This window comes from Triplophysa rosa, linkage group LG5 (genome assembly GCF_024868665.1).
Source record: "Triplophysa rosa linkage group LG5, Trosa_1v2, whole genome shotgun sequence".
Classification (NCBI taxonomy): Eukaryota; Metazoa; Chordata; class Actinopteri; order Cypriniformes; family Nemacheilidae; genus Triplophysa; species Triplophysa rosa.
The window spans coordinates 16649669-16666107 of record NC_079894.1 but is presented as its reverse complement, the minus strand read 5'-3'; the positions used below and the strand labels follow the sequence as shown (position 1 = coordinate 16666107).

Genomic DNA, 16439 nt, shown 5'->3' with positions numbered 1-16439 from the left:
ATATATATATATATATATATTTCAATATGGATGGTTTAGTCTTTACCTGCTCTGAAGATTTAAGAAGGTATGGATTGGAAACATGTAGTGTCTTTTCGAGCACAGTAGAATTTGGTCCTCAGCCCTGCTTTGAAATTAACATTTGAACTTTTTTGAACAGTGCAAGGCCTTTGATCTTCTAGCACTCCTGCAGTCTCCTTGCTTTGAATACATGGTACACCAACTCCAGCCAAGGTCTGTGAATTGTTCCAGTAAAAAATGACTACATCGTGTATATGACCCCTGCAGGCAGTTCGGACTTTTGAGAGAAAATTGTATTTTGGGATAATTGTGAGCTGAAAATCAGTTTGGTGGCTAACTTGGCTTCAACCTCTGTCAGCTCCAAGGCAAAGTTAGGCTGGAGTTCATACTCCAACGTGAATAAGGTATTTGAATAAATGCAAAGTGAGAGTCAGTCCATTTATACAGCTGTTCCTGACAGAAGTTTTTTTTTAGTAAAATCTAAAACGTGTATTTTCACAGAGCCTCCTTTATCAACCCTGTTATCATAGTCCAATCCCATTTGTTTTCTAGTTCCAATAATTAGGTGCCATACAATTTTTTCCCTAAAAGTTTCACTCACGAAGTAAAATAAGTTGCAAACTGTGATTCACATTGACTTTGGATTGTACAATGTTTGACTGAATTATTTAAGGTTACGAGTAAAAAAACTCCACAATAACAACTTTCAAAAGTTATTTATTTCATCATGTAAGAAAATAAGACAAAGCAACAACATCCTCTTTTCTCCCATGGCACACAAGGTGAAATTTATGCAAGTTTGGCAACAAAAGAACTACAAAACATAGAAGCGGAATGGTTTTCCTTTTATGAGCTACTCATAAACTATATCATATCCTCAGAAATATATCAACATGGATCAAAAGTCAACGATAAAAGAAATGCAAGTATCATCTTATGTGTTTGAATGAAGTGTGAGCACAGGCTTGATTTGCATAGCTTTAAGGAGTTTAAAACAATTTCTCTACTGTAAGCTTCTTAACTACTTAACAACTGACTACATGTTATGGAAGAGGCCATGACTGAAGTCCGACACATCAGCACCTAACTTGCAGCTACTAGGTGCTTGAGCCAATATCAAATGAGAACATCATCGGGTTGACTCATGCATTCTCACGTTCATATTTGGGTCTTTTGTAAAACTTAACATTCACAGCAAACAATAAACAAGCAAAAAAGATGTTATTTTTCATAAACCTGTTCAGTCAAAACAAATATACGTAAACCTTACACAATCTAAGCCATAGCTGGATGTGGACATATCCACCCTTATAGCTTTTATAGTGGTCTCTGTTTGTATCTCTCAAGGCTTGAAATGACTGTAGTGCCTGACTGCATTGGCCGTTTTTTCTAGGGTAAAAAGAGCAGCATAAAAAAAAGTAAAATAATACTTTGTCCAAACATAAAAAAAACCTCAGGTCATTTTAACCCTACAGTCACAAAGCGTACGTCATGAAGCTCTTTTCCATACAATGAAAGTAGATTGACTGGGCTTGAGTTTCAAGTCAGTATAAGTCATACTTCTTTAGTTTCAACAGCATCCATTTCAATTTACTTTCATTTGAGGAAGGAACGCATGGTTTAAAGTCATGAGTTTGAAACATGACGGTGAGTAAATGACAGAATTGTGACCTTATTTTGTGCATACATACAGTATATGAATGATTTGTGAGGAAGGCAAATATCACAACATTGTACGTTTCTAGCTAGTGTGTCGATAGTAAGATATGACAAAGCACAGGTGGAGCGAGAACAAGGTGTGCGTTTGGAACGCTGTAACCAGAAAACAGTTTAAATGCTGGAACGATCCATTTTACGTTGACAGAGCGGTACGTGAGGAGATTGTATTGCTTGTCAGGTGAAGCTTACGACATCTACAGTATTTCTGTGTGAACACTAAACAACTCTGACTATTTTACTTTAATACTACAGTTATATTCAACTCAGTTCTTGGGTTGTGGGCATAAACACACATTATTCAGGCTGATTCCAGATCAGCACTTTGTCATTTCTATTTTTGCTCTGGTCACATCTGGATCTCCAGCTCCACCTGCTGGCTAAAAGGTGCCGTGACTCGACCAGCGAGCCACCACCTCGATGGCTTATCCTGATCCATCTTACAAATTCAGTGAACACTTAGTAGCCCCTGAGGTCACCTAAACGCATGCGTACTAGCAGACACATATAGACATAAACATACACGCACAATAATAAGGTAAACATTTCCTTCAGTATCCCCCACACAGAGCAAAGAGGATAAGGCAGAGTGGCAGACTCAGGCTGTTTCTTCCAAAAACAAAAATACCGTGTCTTTACCTTAAAATAATGAAGATGGAGGACAGTGCTCGACTAAGTACATAAAAGAACATCACGGAACAGGCGTGAAGCTTTTAAATAAAGGTTAAATGCCCTTGACCACTATAATGTTGCCATAAAGATTAAGCATCACATTTATGTAGGAATAAAAGTTGACTTGGAATAGTATTGAAGAAGTACACCAACCGGTTAGAACAGGAACTCAGAAGGCAAGAATGCATGCAAGGACTGAGGCCCACTTAAAGGAACAACACATCTGAAACTTAGTGAATTCACTAAAGACAGTGGCTATTCAGGCTGGAGAGCCAAAGACTAGTAATAAAAATGCAAATAGCTTTAAAAACAAAAGAGCTCAGTTGAAAAATTGAGGCAGCATGCTCTGAATGTTCACTAAACCTGGAATGACTCCTGCAAGAGTTATGAGCTATGTTGACTGGACTATTATTACACTTCTACTGAATAAATCTGTAGCACGAAACACATAAACCTCAGCATTTTCTGAACAAAGACCTCTCCTCTACATATCGAGCGTGTCTACCAGGCTGAGTGATGGGGTTTGGGTGAATGTGGTGGTCAGTGTGGACAGTATGGTAATGCTGGTGCTACTCTCTCTTGTCAGATGCTTTGGACTGTTCTCTCTGGATCATGCAGCGGCGGACGATGCTGTCAAAGCTGCCCAGGTAGAAGAGAGCAATGGTGCGGAACAGCCCCATGGTCACAATCTAAATAGGACAACAACAACAAAAAATGTATAGTATAACATAACACTAATGTTAATAATGTGTCACATAAAATTTGTGTGTGGATCTGTGCAAAGCCTGAAGTCAACTTACTGTACTGAGAATTCAAACTTACAGTAACTGGAGGGTTTTTGTTAAGAAAAGTGGGCAGCTTACCACCCAGGACAAACCAGAGACTCAACAATCACAAAAGGCTACAACCATTTATTGATGCCCAAGCAAGGAACACTCAATATTTTATCCAAAAGTTTTAAGTGAAGTTGTCAACACGATCATTTGTGTAAATTAATATTTTATCTAGTCAAATATACTGTATTTAATCACATACTGTATTCACATCAACTGTCATAAATTACTCTATTTGATAATACTACTGTTGACATTTAATTGCTTTTAGTAAAAAACTGTGAGCTGTGGCTACATCTTATATACTTTAAAGGATTTAATGTCATTTAAAAAAAAAGCAGTCTGATTCGTCTCACAGGACCGTTTCACAGATTCTTACAGTTCCAGAGCAAAGGAAGAACTGGGCAAAAAGTCAAGAGGCTCATTAAAATCTTCAAAGGAAAGATCTAAGACCAGGAATGATTCAGATAGCCCTACGGAGGGTGAATGCAAACATGCCGATGTGTCTAGATATGAAGTTCAAGCAGAATGATGAAAGGGACATGATGCAATAATAATTAATCAGAAGGGGAGGAGCCATTTCATGTCCATCTCCCAGCATGTTATCTATGAGCAGGCCCATATGAAACCTACAGCTGCCAAAATGTCCGTAGATTTCCACAGAATTAAAACCCCCATCATTCACAAAGTTACTAAATTCCACATATTTCCTTCCATACACAAAAAATATATAATCGGGGTCTATCTATGAGTGTAATAAGGTAAGGCTGAGGCACATCAGAATAGGGTGTTTTGTGATAGTGGGTTGTACCTGCTGCAGCCCCTCAGTGATGGAGGTGACAGGTGACATTCCACAGGTGAGTGCTGACAGCATGTAGCCATCAGGACCAACTGAGCTGGTAAAGTTTCCCTGCTGTGGGTGGAAAAGAACAAGAAAACAGATATGAGACACAACTACACTGCGTTCCAAATTATTATGCAAATTGGATTTAAGTGTCGTAACATTTAATTTTATATTGTTCAATTAAACTTATGGATGGTATTGTGTCTCAGTGCTCTTTGGATCACTGAAATCAATCTCAGACACCTGTGATAAGTAGTTTGCCAGGTGAGCCCAATTAAAGGAAAACTACTTAAGAAGGACGTTCCACATTATTAAGCAGGCCACAGGTTTCAAGCAATATGGGAAAGAAAAAGGATCTGTCTACTGCCGAAAAGCGTCAAATAGTGCAATGTCTTGGACAAGGTATGAAAACATTAGATATTTCACGAAAACTTAAGCGAGATCATCGTACTGTGAAGAGATTTGTGGCTGATTCAGAGCACAGAAGGGTTCGTGCAGATAAAGGCAGAATGAGGAAGGTTTCTTCCAGACAAATTCATCGGATTAAGAGAGCAGCTGCAAAAATGCCATTGCAAAGCAGCAAACAGGTATTTGAAGCTGCTGGTGCCTCGGGAGTCCCGAAAACCTCAAGGTGTAGGATCCTCCAGATGCTTGCAGTTGTGCATAAACCTACTATTCGGCCACCCCTAACCAATGCTCACAAGCAGAAACGGTTGCAGTGGGCCCACACATACATGAAGACTAATTTTCAAACAGTCTTGTTTACTGATGAGTGCCGTGCAACCCTGGATGGTCCAGATGGATGGAGTAGTGGATGGTTGGTGGATGGCCACCATGTCCCAACAAGGCTGCGACGTCAGCAAGGAGGTGGCGGAGTCATGTTTTGGGCTGGAATCATGGGGAGACAGCTGGTGGGCCCCTTTAGGGTCCCTGAAGGTGTGAAAATGAACTCTGCAAGGTATGTAGAGTTTCTGACTGAGCACTTTCTTCCATGGTACAAAAAGAAGAACCATGCCTTCCGTAGCAAAATCATCTTCATGCATGACAATGCACCATCTCATGCTGCAAAGAATACCTCTGTGTCATTGGCTGCTATGGGCATAAAAGGAGAGAAACTCATGGTGTGGCCACCATCCTCCCCTGACCTCAACCCTATTGAGAACCTTTGGAGCATCCTCAAGCGAAAGATCTATGATGGTGGGAGGCAGTTAGCATCAAAACAGCAGCTCTGGGAGGCTATTCTGACATCCTGCAAAGAAATTCAATCAGAAACTATCCAAAAACTCACAAGTTCAATGGATGCAAGAATTGTGAAGGTGATATCAAAGAAGGGGTCCTATGTTAACATGTAACTTGCCCTGTTAGGATGTTTTTGATTGAAATAGCTTTTGATTTCAGTAAATATGACCTCCTAATGCTGCAAATTCAACAAATGACCATTTTCAGTTTTTTACAACCTATGAAATGTTTTCAAACTCTGTTGTGCATAATAATTTGGAACAGTGCATTTTGAGTTTTTCATTTTTTAAATAAATACTGTTGTCAGTGGGAGGTTTGTTCAATAAAATTCCAAATGTACCCTAACTGTTGATTACTTGAAAATTATACTGACTGTCATTTGCATCGACAAATTAGGAAAACCAGAGAAAGATATCATTTGCATAATAATTTGGAACCCAGTGTAAGGGTCTCACAATATATAATATATATAATAAATGATTTTATTGATATAATATAATAAAACACATGATAATAATGTAAATAATCCACCACCAAGCATGCCTTAAGAGCCACAGTAATGACAAACTTTCTCTGTACCTCCCTGCATTCATATTTATTATTTATTCATTCATTATCCAAGAAAACACAAAATAAACAAAATTGAAGATCTATTTGACCTATCTGTTTTGATCTATTCTAGTGTATTTTATTTCAATAGATTTTGTGGTCATATCATTATCATGAATTCTTGTGTAGAGAAAATCTGATATTGTGACAGCCCTATGACAACTAATCAACCATTGTAACCCATCGCCACTTACCACAGCGTCCTTCACCACAACTTTCGCCACTTGATCAGGCTGATAAACTCCAGAAGTTTCTGAAATTAACCTGGTCTCCAGAGGCTGCCAATCAATCAAGAGAACAAAAAAATGACAATAATTTTTCTACTATGGTAGTCAATAGTGCCTCAGAACTGTCAGTTGTTAACATTCATCCAAATATCTTTCTCTGTGTTCATAGGAACAATGAAATGTATACAGATTTGAAACAACTCGAGGCTGAGTAATTCATAACATAATTTTCATGTTTGGGTGAACTATCCCTTTAATATTTACTTCTTTAATATTCCAACTAATTCCAATCTAATACTCAAAGACATGAATTTTACTAATCACACCTTAGACTTATTCTCCTCTGCAAAACCCGGTGTGTCCGTGTCTGGAGGGTACGCCACAGTAACATAGATATTATAGGGCTTCATCTGACAAAAAACAAACAAGGGAACAGTCAGATTTTAGATTCTAATTTGTAGTGTTGGGTTTGGGAGAGTGGCATGCAATCTATATAGAGCATGATGCACACCTCCATCTGCAAGGCCTCGGCCAGACCACGCAGAGCAAATTTGGATGGCGAGTAAGTTGTGTAGCCAAAAAGGCCGATCTGCCCTGCTTGTGATGACACAAACATGATGCGACCCATCCGTCTTTCTTTCATGGTGGTGATCACTGCCCGCGTGGGGTAAACGCTGCCCAGATAGTTCACCTCCATAAGTCTCTGTTAAACAGAAAGAAACATGCTTTAAAATATATAAATCTCTTCTACAAGAGGTCTTCTTCAAGCAGGGGCCACATTCACAAAATTTAAGAAGCAAATTCGTCTTAAGCCCTGTTCGCACGGGATTAGTATTATCTGGGGACCTCTGGTCATTTGTAATAATTGCAGAGATTGTCTGTGATCATGTTGCGCATTCGCACTGGATACGTGAACTCTGTGATTTTACTCGAATCGAGTAAACTTATCGAAACTTATCTCCCGGAAATGACGTGAAGGTGCTTCCTTTCTAAACATGGCACGAAAGAGAGTTTAACAGATTCGCTGTCTCACAGAGATTCACCGACGCAGCCTTTAGCCCGTTACTGTACACACCAGGCTGGACCTCGCGTTGCGTTTTGCCGCGTCCCACAGTTTAGAAGCTGTCTATCTTCATTGAACATGTCAAAGCAACTGTTTCAAATCGCGCGAATAAAAGCGTGATTACATAATGTAACGCTAGACAAAGGATGTCAAAACAAACTGATGCTGCGTTAATTGCGTTAAATATTTTTCACACGTTAATTTGAAATAATTGATTGCATACGTTAACGCGTTACCGTTGACAGCCCTACTTGAAAGTCTTGTCGTTGTAAGTGTAGTTGTATGTAAACAGAAGAATGTTCCTTACCGCATGCTGCCATGCATGTCATCCATCTCCATATATTCCTTCTTTTTTGTTTCGCTCTTCTGATCCTGTCATGTTTTTATACAGTGAATATTTTCTCTCTGCCAATATTATTGTTGTCTGGTATGTAGCGACATAACCCAGCACCCAAAATACTGTGAAAACACTCCAACGCAGCTTCCATTCTTTGCGAAAGATGACTGAAAAGGCGCACAGAAACCTTGAAAAAATGAGATACGATCCCGCCAAATCTTGTTCAAAATTTCAAATCGCAGAGATGCCGATTCGCACTGGACTAATATTATCACAGGACCTCGGTGTTCATCAAAATATGGTAGGTAATTTGTGGGGGAATTTTTACTTGACAAATTACAGACATGGCCATTTCGCACGGGATTAAGATCGCACGGGAAAGATTTGGAATAATGCTTATAACCAAACTGATCTCAACACCCATTGACTACCATAGTAGGAAAAAAACAATGGTAGTCAAAAGTGCCCCCGAAAATGTTTGCTGTCCTACATTCTTCAAAATGTCGTCTTCTGTGTTCAACAGAACAAAATCAAATATTTTTTCCTACTATGGTAGTCAATGGGTGCTGAGATCTGTTTGGTTATAAGCATTATTCCAAATATCTTTCTCTGTGTTCATCAGAACAAAGAAATTTATACACATTTGGAACAACTCAAAGGTGAGTAAATAATGACAGAATTTTCATTTTTGGGTGAAGTATCACTTTAAAGTAGCAATGTGGAGATTTTAGCGGCATCTAGTGGTGAGTTTGCCAATTGCTCACTCCACCGTTCACCCCTCCTTTTCGAAGCACTATGGTGGCTGACACAGAACTAAGATGTTGACACGTTTTCGCTTCTTTGCCGAAGGAGATAACGTATTTACGAAACGCGCTCTGTAGAGCAGTTTGTTCGTTTAGGGCTACTGTAGAAACAACATGGCCAATTCCATGTAAGGGGACCCGCAGTGTATGTAGATAGAAATAGCTCATTCTAAATTAATAAAAACATAACGCTTCATCATGTAAGGTCTTTATACACCTCTGAACACATAGTTATGTATATTATATTGCATTTCTGTTAGTAGATCCTCCTAAATATTACACAACGGACTTTAACTTTAATTCCTTAATTTCAAATATTTAATATTCCTCCTCAAAAAAAACTTTTTCTTAAGATTTTTCTAGAAAAATGGTAAATGGTAAATATTATTAACATCTTAAAGTTCACATTGGCCTTGCATCAATACAGAAACGATGCTGTTCATACCTTGAAACGGTCTACTTCCACTTCATCAAACTTCCCCGATATAGCTGTCCCTGCACAGTTCACCAGCATGTCCACAGGACCCAGCTTCTCCTGAGCCTACAAAATAAACACAAACACGCAGCAGCTTAAATGAAAAAGTCAATATATCTGTATTTCTTTTAAATGCTCAACAGACTAAACTCACCTGCTTTATGACGCTCTCTACTTGACTGTAGTCCTTTGACACATCAACTGAAATGCATAGCACCACCTAGAGGTGATCATACCAGCAACACCATTTACACTACATTTATGTATTTTGTTGAAGAAAGTATACAACAGAGATCAAGAAAGATATGTCATTAAATCATAAATTGTGAATGCAGTAAAAATAGATATATTGTAAAAGTACATACTTGCTTATCGTTTATGGCACATTTCTCTACTTCTTTCTTCGCCTGAACCAATTTGTGCTGTGGAAATGTGTACATGCATGTTAACTGTATGCATACGAACGCAACAAATGCATCAACAAATATGTAACAACATCCTGTGGAATGAGTTCTGATCAGGTAAAGAATCATTGACAGACACTGATAAATAGAAACAGAGACAAACCTCATCTCGAGCAACCAGCGTAATGAAGGCACCTTGTCTGTAGCATTCCATTGCAATACATTTCCCAATCCCACTACTGCCTCCAGTCACCTAATGATTGACAAGGTATTCACAACAATTTTTTTTTACAATCCACGAGTCAGACTTCATATTTCAGTAATGTACAGAAAAGTGCAAACAAGTCTGAGAGTCAACACAATAATAAAACACTTGTTTTGAAATGTATGCAGTTCGACACATGAGTTTATTATAAGGGGATAAGCTGTATAAACAAAGAAAGAGAAACAAGGGAAAATTGCCAGGCAGGCAAACATAGACAAATTAGTATCACAAATGTTTACACTGCCAGATGCCAATGAACAACCAAATGGTAAGTTTATGTAAGGTAAGGTTATCATAAAGATGTGTTATTTATCCTAAACTTAAGTATTAGCTATATGTGTACATCTAAATATTTTGTAAAAACTTATTTTTACCAAAAATATTTGTTTTTAAACTTGTGATTTATCTCTGAGCTGGTAATAGTGCTAGAAAAATGATCATAAAAAATACACATATCTAAAAATAACACATCTAAAAAAGAGGGAAAATGTCCCTATATGTAATACAAAAAAGCATTAAAACTAGGTTGTACTTGTAGGTAAACACTAGGTTGACAACGTCTAGGTAACTTTGAGCCCCTGACAAGACATGAACCTTCTGAAATCAACATTTTTTCTATAAACACTCTGTGTCCACAGCCTGAAAAGGTCCATTGCCCTGGAAGCAAATTATTGCATAACCACCTAAACACTAGACTTTTTGAGAAACCAGTTCAATAATAACTTCCACATCAACATTTGTAAATCTGTTGTGGAATTATAAGACACCTGCTGAAATATCATACAAATGTCAAAATGACAGACGACCAAGCTAGATGTCTTCATGGTACACTAAGCAAAATAACAGTGACATTCATGAATAACTATCAGAGATCACACCTGCACCAAGTGAAGAGATCCTTTTAACAGATCTATTGACATTCAATCACATTATAAACAACAACGGTCCGTGTATCATCTGATCATTTGATTATTCCATTCAATATAACAAACGGGAAAAGAAAAAAAACAGTCGATATTTCGTTTTTCTGTATGCACAAAAATAAAAAACGATGTTTTTCTTCTTATTTCAGCCTTAAAAGGGAAATCCAATAAATAAATAAACCAAAACGAAATAACGACCCTAATTATAGTTTTCATTTTTGGGTGATGTCCCAGGGTCTTCTGCGCGCGCACGCTTTGCGCATGCGCAATGTACAGCCGCTTACCGGGATCAAGTGCATGCGAACTTGCGAAGCTCGAAATGGAAATGAATGCATTTGCATATGCTTTGTTTGTACTTTTCACTCCCACTAAAAGAGTCACACTGACAGAGGAGGACATGACTGTGGAAAATATTTCAAAAATATATATTGAACAATGCCGTTCACATACAATACTTTCCAGAGCTTACAGTCGAAGTTTTTTAGCATTATTGCTTTTAATATGTGACATTTAAGTAAACAATTAAGTAGCCACAGCTGGCTTGCAGCAGCAAAGGTGTAAATCCATAAATTACTTTGTAATTTATAAATTATGTGACGCGAACAGCCCCTCCCCCCGTAACCTCACTCAACCGAGTTCATTAGGTTCCCCCAGCTAAAACTACTGTCCTGCTATAGAGTAATTCATAAAAGATGTACAGTTTGTGTTGAAACTGTGAGGTTTTTATGTAGTCATTTGCACTATTACATTACATCAGTTTAGGCTACTGTTTTTAGGTAACATGCCAGAGCCTGTACCTCACGGAGGGACCATAATAATGTTGCAGTGTTCCCCAGAGAGCCTCTTTTCCGATATCTAGTGATATGTCAAATTATTTAAAAACATTTGATGAATATGAAACATGTACAGCTCGAGTGAAGCCATTGTAAATGATAACTGATCGATCGCGAGATTCGTGAAGAGCTCTAGGCGCGCTGCCGCGCTCTCAGAAATCCGTGCAACATCACCCAAAAATGAGAAAAACAGTAATTAGGGTCGTTATTTCGTTTTGGTTTATTTATTTATTGGATTTCTCGTTTCATGATGAAATAAGAAGAAAAACATCGGGTTTTTTTTGTGCATACAGAAAAACGAAATATCGACGTTTTTTTCTTTTTCCGTTTGTTATATTGAATGGAATAATCAAATGATCAGATGATACACGGACCAACAACACTACAACTGTAATAAAATACAAATATTATGAAACTGCTATGAATTAAAAAAGCACCAGTACCTCATTTGTCAGTGAGAATCGCAGTATAGGTTAGATGCTTCTAATGTTAGCAGAACGTTTAAAAAAAAGCTGTTTCGAGCAAAGTTATTTAAACTTACCACTACATGGGCCCCGTTGAGTTTGAGAGGTTTGGGACTTATTAATGGGGATATCATGTACAGGAGCAGCACGAAGGCCACTATGAAAGCAGCCACAACCAGAATCATAACGAAAGGCAGAAGCAGCCACCAGAAGTTAAAGGAAATCCTGTCCAAGAGCGCGGAGCTGAATGAATCCTCACAGGACATGGGTCAACCTGATGCTGCTGACGTTAGCTCACAAGCTAAATGTCCACTTACATGCACTCACCCTTCGCGAGCACGAAAACGAGCTGCTTGTGGTTTTATAATATCTGGCGATGTGTCAAAAGCTTCTGCAGAACGAATAAATAATAAAGGAAAGTCATACGACTGTCAAAGCTAACTCTTTCTATCTGTTCAGAACATAAACCAAAACACAGATCTGTGCACTTTCAACAGTACGCTCCGTTCGGGCGGTGGAACTATGGGAGTTGTAGTTTTTAAACTTCCGCTCGCCGCTGTAGAGCGTCACTTGAGCGACAGAATAGACTACAAGTTCCAAAGTTCAACAGCGTTTCCGGAGGGAATCCTTTATTATTTTTAATAAAACCAACATATCGGTGAGATGGTAGTGGTGGGCGATACTGTAAAATTTAGTATCGATCCGATATCAAGTAAGTGCAGGGCCAGTATTGCCGATTTCGATTTCGATTTCGATACCGATACCAATACTTTTTACTTTTAAAAAGCATCCACTTGAACTTACATTTACTTTCCTGTAAATGAAATGTCATGATTTATCAGATGAATGCATCATTAATATGCTAAATCTGAATACATTTTCATGACCACTAAAATATTTTGTGATTTGTGCTCTTAATGTGCCTGTAGGCTAATTAATCATGTAGATGTTAAAACACTGGACATCATTTAAACCAAATAAATCTATTTATTTAGTTATTTATTCCTGTAATCGAATTTGCAAACATGAACTTTGCACCAAATTATTACTGGAAAATAGTAACAATAACAGATTAACAGAACAGAAAAACGATATTTAACAAAACAATTTCTCGTTATCCCAGTACTACTTCTCTAGCTTAAAAAAAAAAACAAAGTGGACAAAATTATTACTCAAGAACAAAGATTTTAAAACTGCTTTTCAGTTTTTGTTCAGTGTTATGTTTAGACAAAATAATAGAACAAATTAACATGTTTCCCTTTCATTACACTTTTTTAAGTGAATTTATAAACTAAGTGCACACTACTATTTAAGCACTTTATTTACTTTGTGTCTCAAACAATAAAGTACTTTCAATCTTTGGCTTTTTACCCGCAAAGGCCCACTGCCATACATCGCAGTTCGCAGTGTTTTTATTCACCGAGGTGAAAAAACTCCACACGATGCTCCTCTTCTTTTCGCCGGCTGCAGCAGCGTCTGCGTTCTTGCGCTTGGCGCTGCTGAGTCACGTGATAGCGGACTACAAAACACAGCAGGGCAGGGAGGAGCAACGTGTGCAAAACTAGGTGTATGGGAAATAGTTTTTCTTCATTATACAAATATTAGCTACATTAGTAAATAAATAAAATCAGTAGTAAAAACTAAAAACACATTAGTATCGATATTTTTATGTTAGGATCGATCCTTTTCGATACAACCTCAGTATCGAAAGTATCGATACTTCAGGATCGATCCGCCCACCACTATGAGATGGTTCTGAAAGCGATTTCGGTGGGCTGTTCGATTCTGAAATTTTTGGAGTCGATTCCCAGATAGCACAATCCATCTGGTTTACGTCTATTTGACGTCTGCATTTACATCTGTAAGACATCTGCAATACATAGTTTGCTCATCTGCAATACGTCTCGGAGACGTCTGAACGTCTGTAATACGTCTGCTAAAGATCTGGAGATCTGCTGCTTAAAAACATCTGCTAAACATCTTAGAAAGAGCTGTTGTACATCCATTCTAAATCATAAACATCTTACAGACATCTTCTAGATGTCTATATGACGTCTGACAGCAGACATCTCCGAGACGTATTGCAGATGAGCAAACTATGTATTGTAGATGTCTTGCAGATGTAAATGCAGACGTCAAATAGACGTAAACCAGATGTATGTGTGCTATCAGGGTTCCTATTAGAGAATGTGAAGCTGACGTCATATGGGATTCCTTTTGTGCCAATAAGAATGAAAGCAAACTTTAAAAAAACGAACAAAAATATACAATGAGAATGAAAAAAAACACTTTGATAATGAAAACAATAAACTCAATTGCAAGAATGTGCTATTTTTCTTAACAATTTTCTAAGTTTCGTTTTTGCAAATAATAGTTTAGAATTCGCTGCTAGATTTTTCATTTGCGCTTTCCGAGTTTTCGTTTACACTGCACAAAGTTACATTCGAACTTCTGGCACAAACTTCTCGCGTGGGCGGGATTTAACAGTGCTTTACTCTCATTGGCTACTGAGATTTTGATCGACAGCTCCGTGACCTGGAAGTGGAAGTCTCAGTGGCGCCGCGCGACTTTAGAAAGCGATCTAGAGGTGGACGGTGAAGTTGTGATGGTGATTAGTTATCTTTGTTATTAAAAGCGTTTTTTTGCTACAGTTTGCATTGAAATGAGCTCTCAGGAGCGGAACGGAGCCTCGTCTTCAGCTGGGCACTCAAGTCAACCGCCGGTAAATTAATGTAATCGACATAATCTCGATAAACGTCTCGTGAATCTTGTACAAAAGCATGCAGCAGTTTTGTGTCTTCATTTGTCACGTTTATTAGCTATTTTATGATCATTTGTAAAGTGTTAACATTGTAATTTACATGTACCCCGCATAAAAATACGTTACGGCTTTTTCTGAACGACTCTAGTGTTATTGCAGTTTTTAACACAACAAGACCGACCTACCATAGTTATAATTTCCTAATCAAACAAGAAAAACAAAACATTGCATTGAACACACTAGCAGCCATCCTCCCAAGATGGCGCAACATTCAACGCAATTCCTGCTTTGGGAAACGAAAAAATATACTCCTAGCTGCTGTTTTCGAATCCTGCTCAATTCACTGTTTTACTACAGATTTTTATTTACTATTAACAAATGTACACATTTTTAATGCAATACAATTTTCTAAGCTGTCCTTTTTTACATGTATTAATTGTCTATTGTTTCTATAACAAAAACCTTAACCAAACATGTCAATGCATTGTCCTGCATTTCCAATGTGTCATTAATCATTTCATTAATAATCTAATTTACTAGCTGATTTCAAAATAAAGCACAGGTCAAATTACTATTAACTATTTTTAAAGTTATTCAGCAGTGTAAACTAAAATACTTCAGGAATATAGACAGATCGATAATCAGTAAATTGTATAAAAAATATATAAGAATACTGTGCATATACAGGTACATCTAAAAAAATTTGAATATCATGAAAAATGTCGATATTTCATGTCACTCATTTCAGAAAGTGAAACCCACATATTATATAGATTCATTACACATAGAGTGAAATATTTCAAGCCTTTCTTTCTTGAATTTTTGATGATTATGGCTTACAGATAATGAAAACCCAAAATTCAGTGTCTCAGAAAATTAGAATATTACATAAGATCAACAAAAAAAATTTGCATTTCATTTGGAAATCAAGGTCCCAGAGTCTGGAGGTAGAGTGAAAAGGCACAGAATCCACGTTGCTTGAAGTCCAGTGTGAAGTTATCACAGTCAGTGATGATTTGGGCTGCCATGTCATCTGCTGGTGTTGGTCCACTGTGTTTCCTGAAGTCCACAGTCAACGCAGCCATCTACCAGGACATTTTAGAGCACTTCATGCTTCCTTCTGCTGACAAGCCTATGGAGATGCTGATTTCATTTTCCAGCAGGACTTGGCACCTGCCCACACAGCCAAAGGTACCAAAAGCTGGTTCAATAACCATGGTGGTACTGTGCTTGATTGGCCAGAAAACCCGCCTGACCTGATCAAGAGGAAGATGAGAGACACCAGACCCAACAATGCAGATGACCTGAAGGCCGCTATCAAAGCAACCTGGGCTTCCATAACACCTGAGCAGTGCTACAGGCTGATTGCCTCCATGCCACGCCACATTGATGCAGTAATTCATGCAAAAGGAGGCCCAACCAAGTATTGAGTGCATAGAAATGAACATACTTTTCAGAAGCCTGACATTTCGGTTTAAAATATCCTTTTTTTTATTGATCTTGTGTAATGTTCTAATTTTCTGACACACTGAATTTTGGGTTTTCATTATCTGTAAGCCATAATCATCAAAATTTCAAGAAATAAAGGCTTGAATTATTTCACTCTGTGTAATGAATTTATATAATATATGGGTTTCACTTTCTGAAATGAGTGACAAAAAATATTGACCTTTTTCATGATATTCTAATTTTTTGAGATGTACCTCTAAGTGTAAATGACAGACAGATCTCTAGAGATCAAGTACTAAGTAGCTCAATTTCTCTTTATTGACTAAAAGACTTATACACGTTTTTTGCTATTGCTCAATTTCTCGTCTTCTCATCTAATGTTAAATGCAAGGAGTGCAGACAGGTGTTGAAAAAGTTTTGTCGAGCTTTAAACAGATGTCCAAATAAATATGTTGCGAGACTGTGCTTTATATACAAGTAATTCTCTTCACGCACATACTG

The 16439-nt window shown here is 37.8% G+C and overlaps 1 protein-coding gene across 1 annotated transcript; it reads right to left on the bottom strand.

The window, feature by feature from the left end:
* Window positions 1-722: 722 nt before the first annotated feature.
* kdsr (3-ketodihydrosphingosine reductase) lies at window positions 723-12255 on the bottom strand. Its single transcript, XM_057333128.1, has 10 exons — window positions 11806-12255; window positions 9407-9496; window positions 9205-9261; window positions 8994-9059; window positions 8810-8905; window positions 6673-6864; window positions 6488-6571; window positions 6129-6212; window positions 4054-4155; window positions 723-3098 (listed from the first exon to the last, which is right to left on the bottom strand). The coding sequence occupies exons 1-10, from the start codon at window positions 11992-11994 to the stop codon at window positions 2979-2981; spliced, it is 1080 nt and encodes a 359-aa protein (XP_057189111.1). The 5' UTR covers window positions 11995-12255; the 3' UTR covers window positions 723-2978.
* Between the last annotated feature and the right edge of the window lie 4184 nt (window positions 12256-16439).

Bases quoted from the DNA above. Each gene is read 5' to 3' on its own strand.
- kdsr (XM_057333128.1), bottom strand. From the start codon at position 11,994: ATGTCCTGTGAGGATTCATTCAGCTCCGCGCTCTTGGACAGGATTTCC. The intron at 8,906-8,993 runs GTGAGTTTAGTC...TTTATTTTGTAG, and splicing joins TAGAGAGCGTCATAAAGCAG to GCTCAGGAGAAGCTGGGTCC. The intron at 3,099-4,053 runs GTACAACCCACT...TGTCCTATTTAG, and splicing joins TCACTGAGGGGCTGCAGCAG to ATTGTGACCATGGGGCTGTT.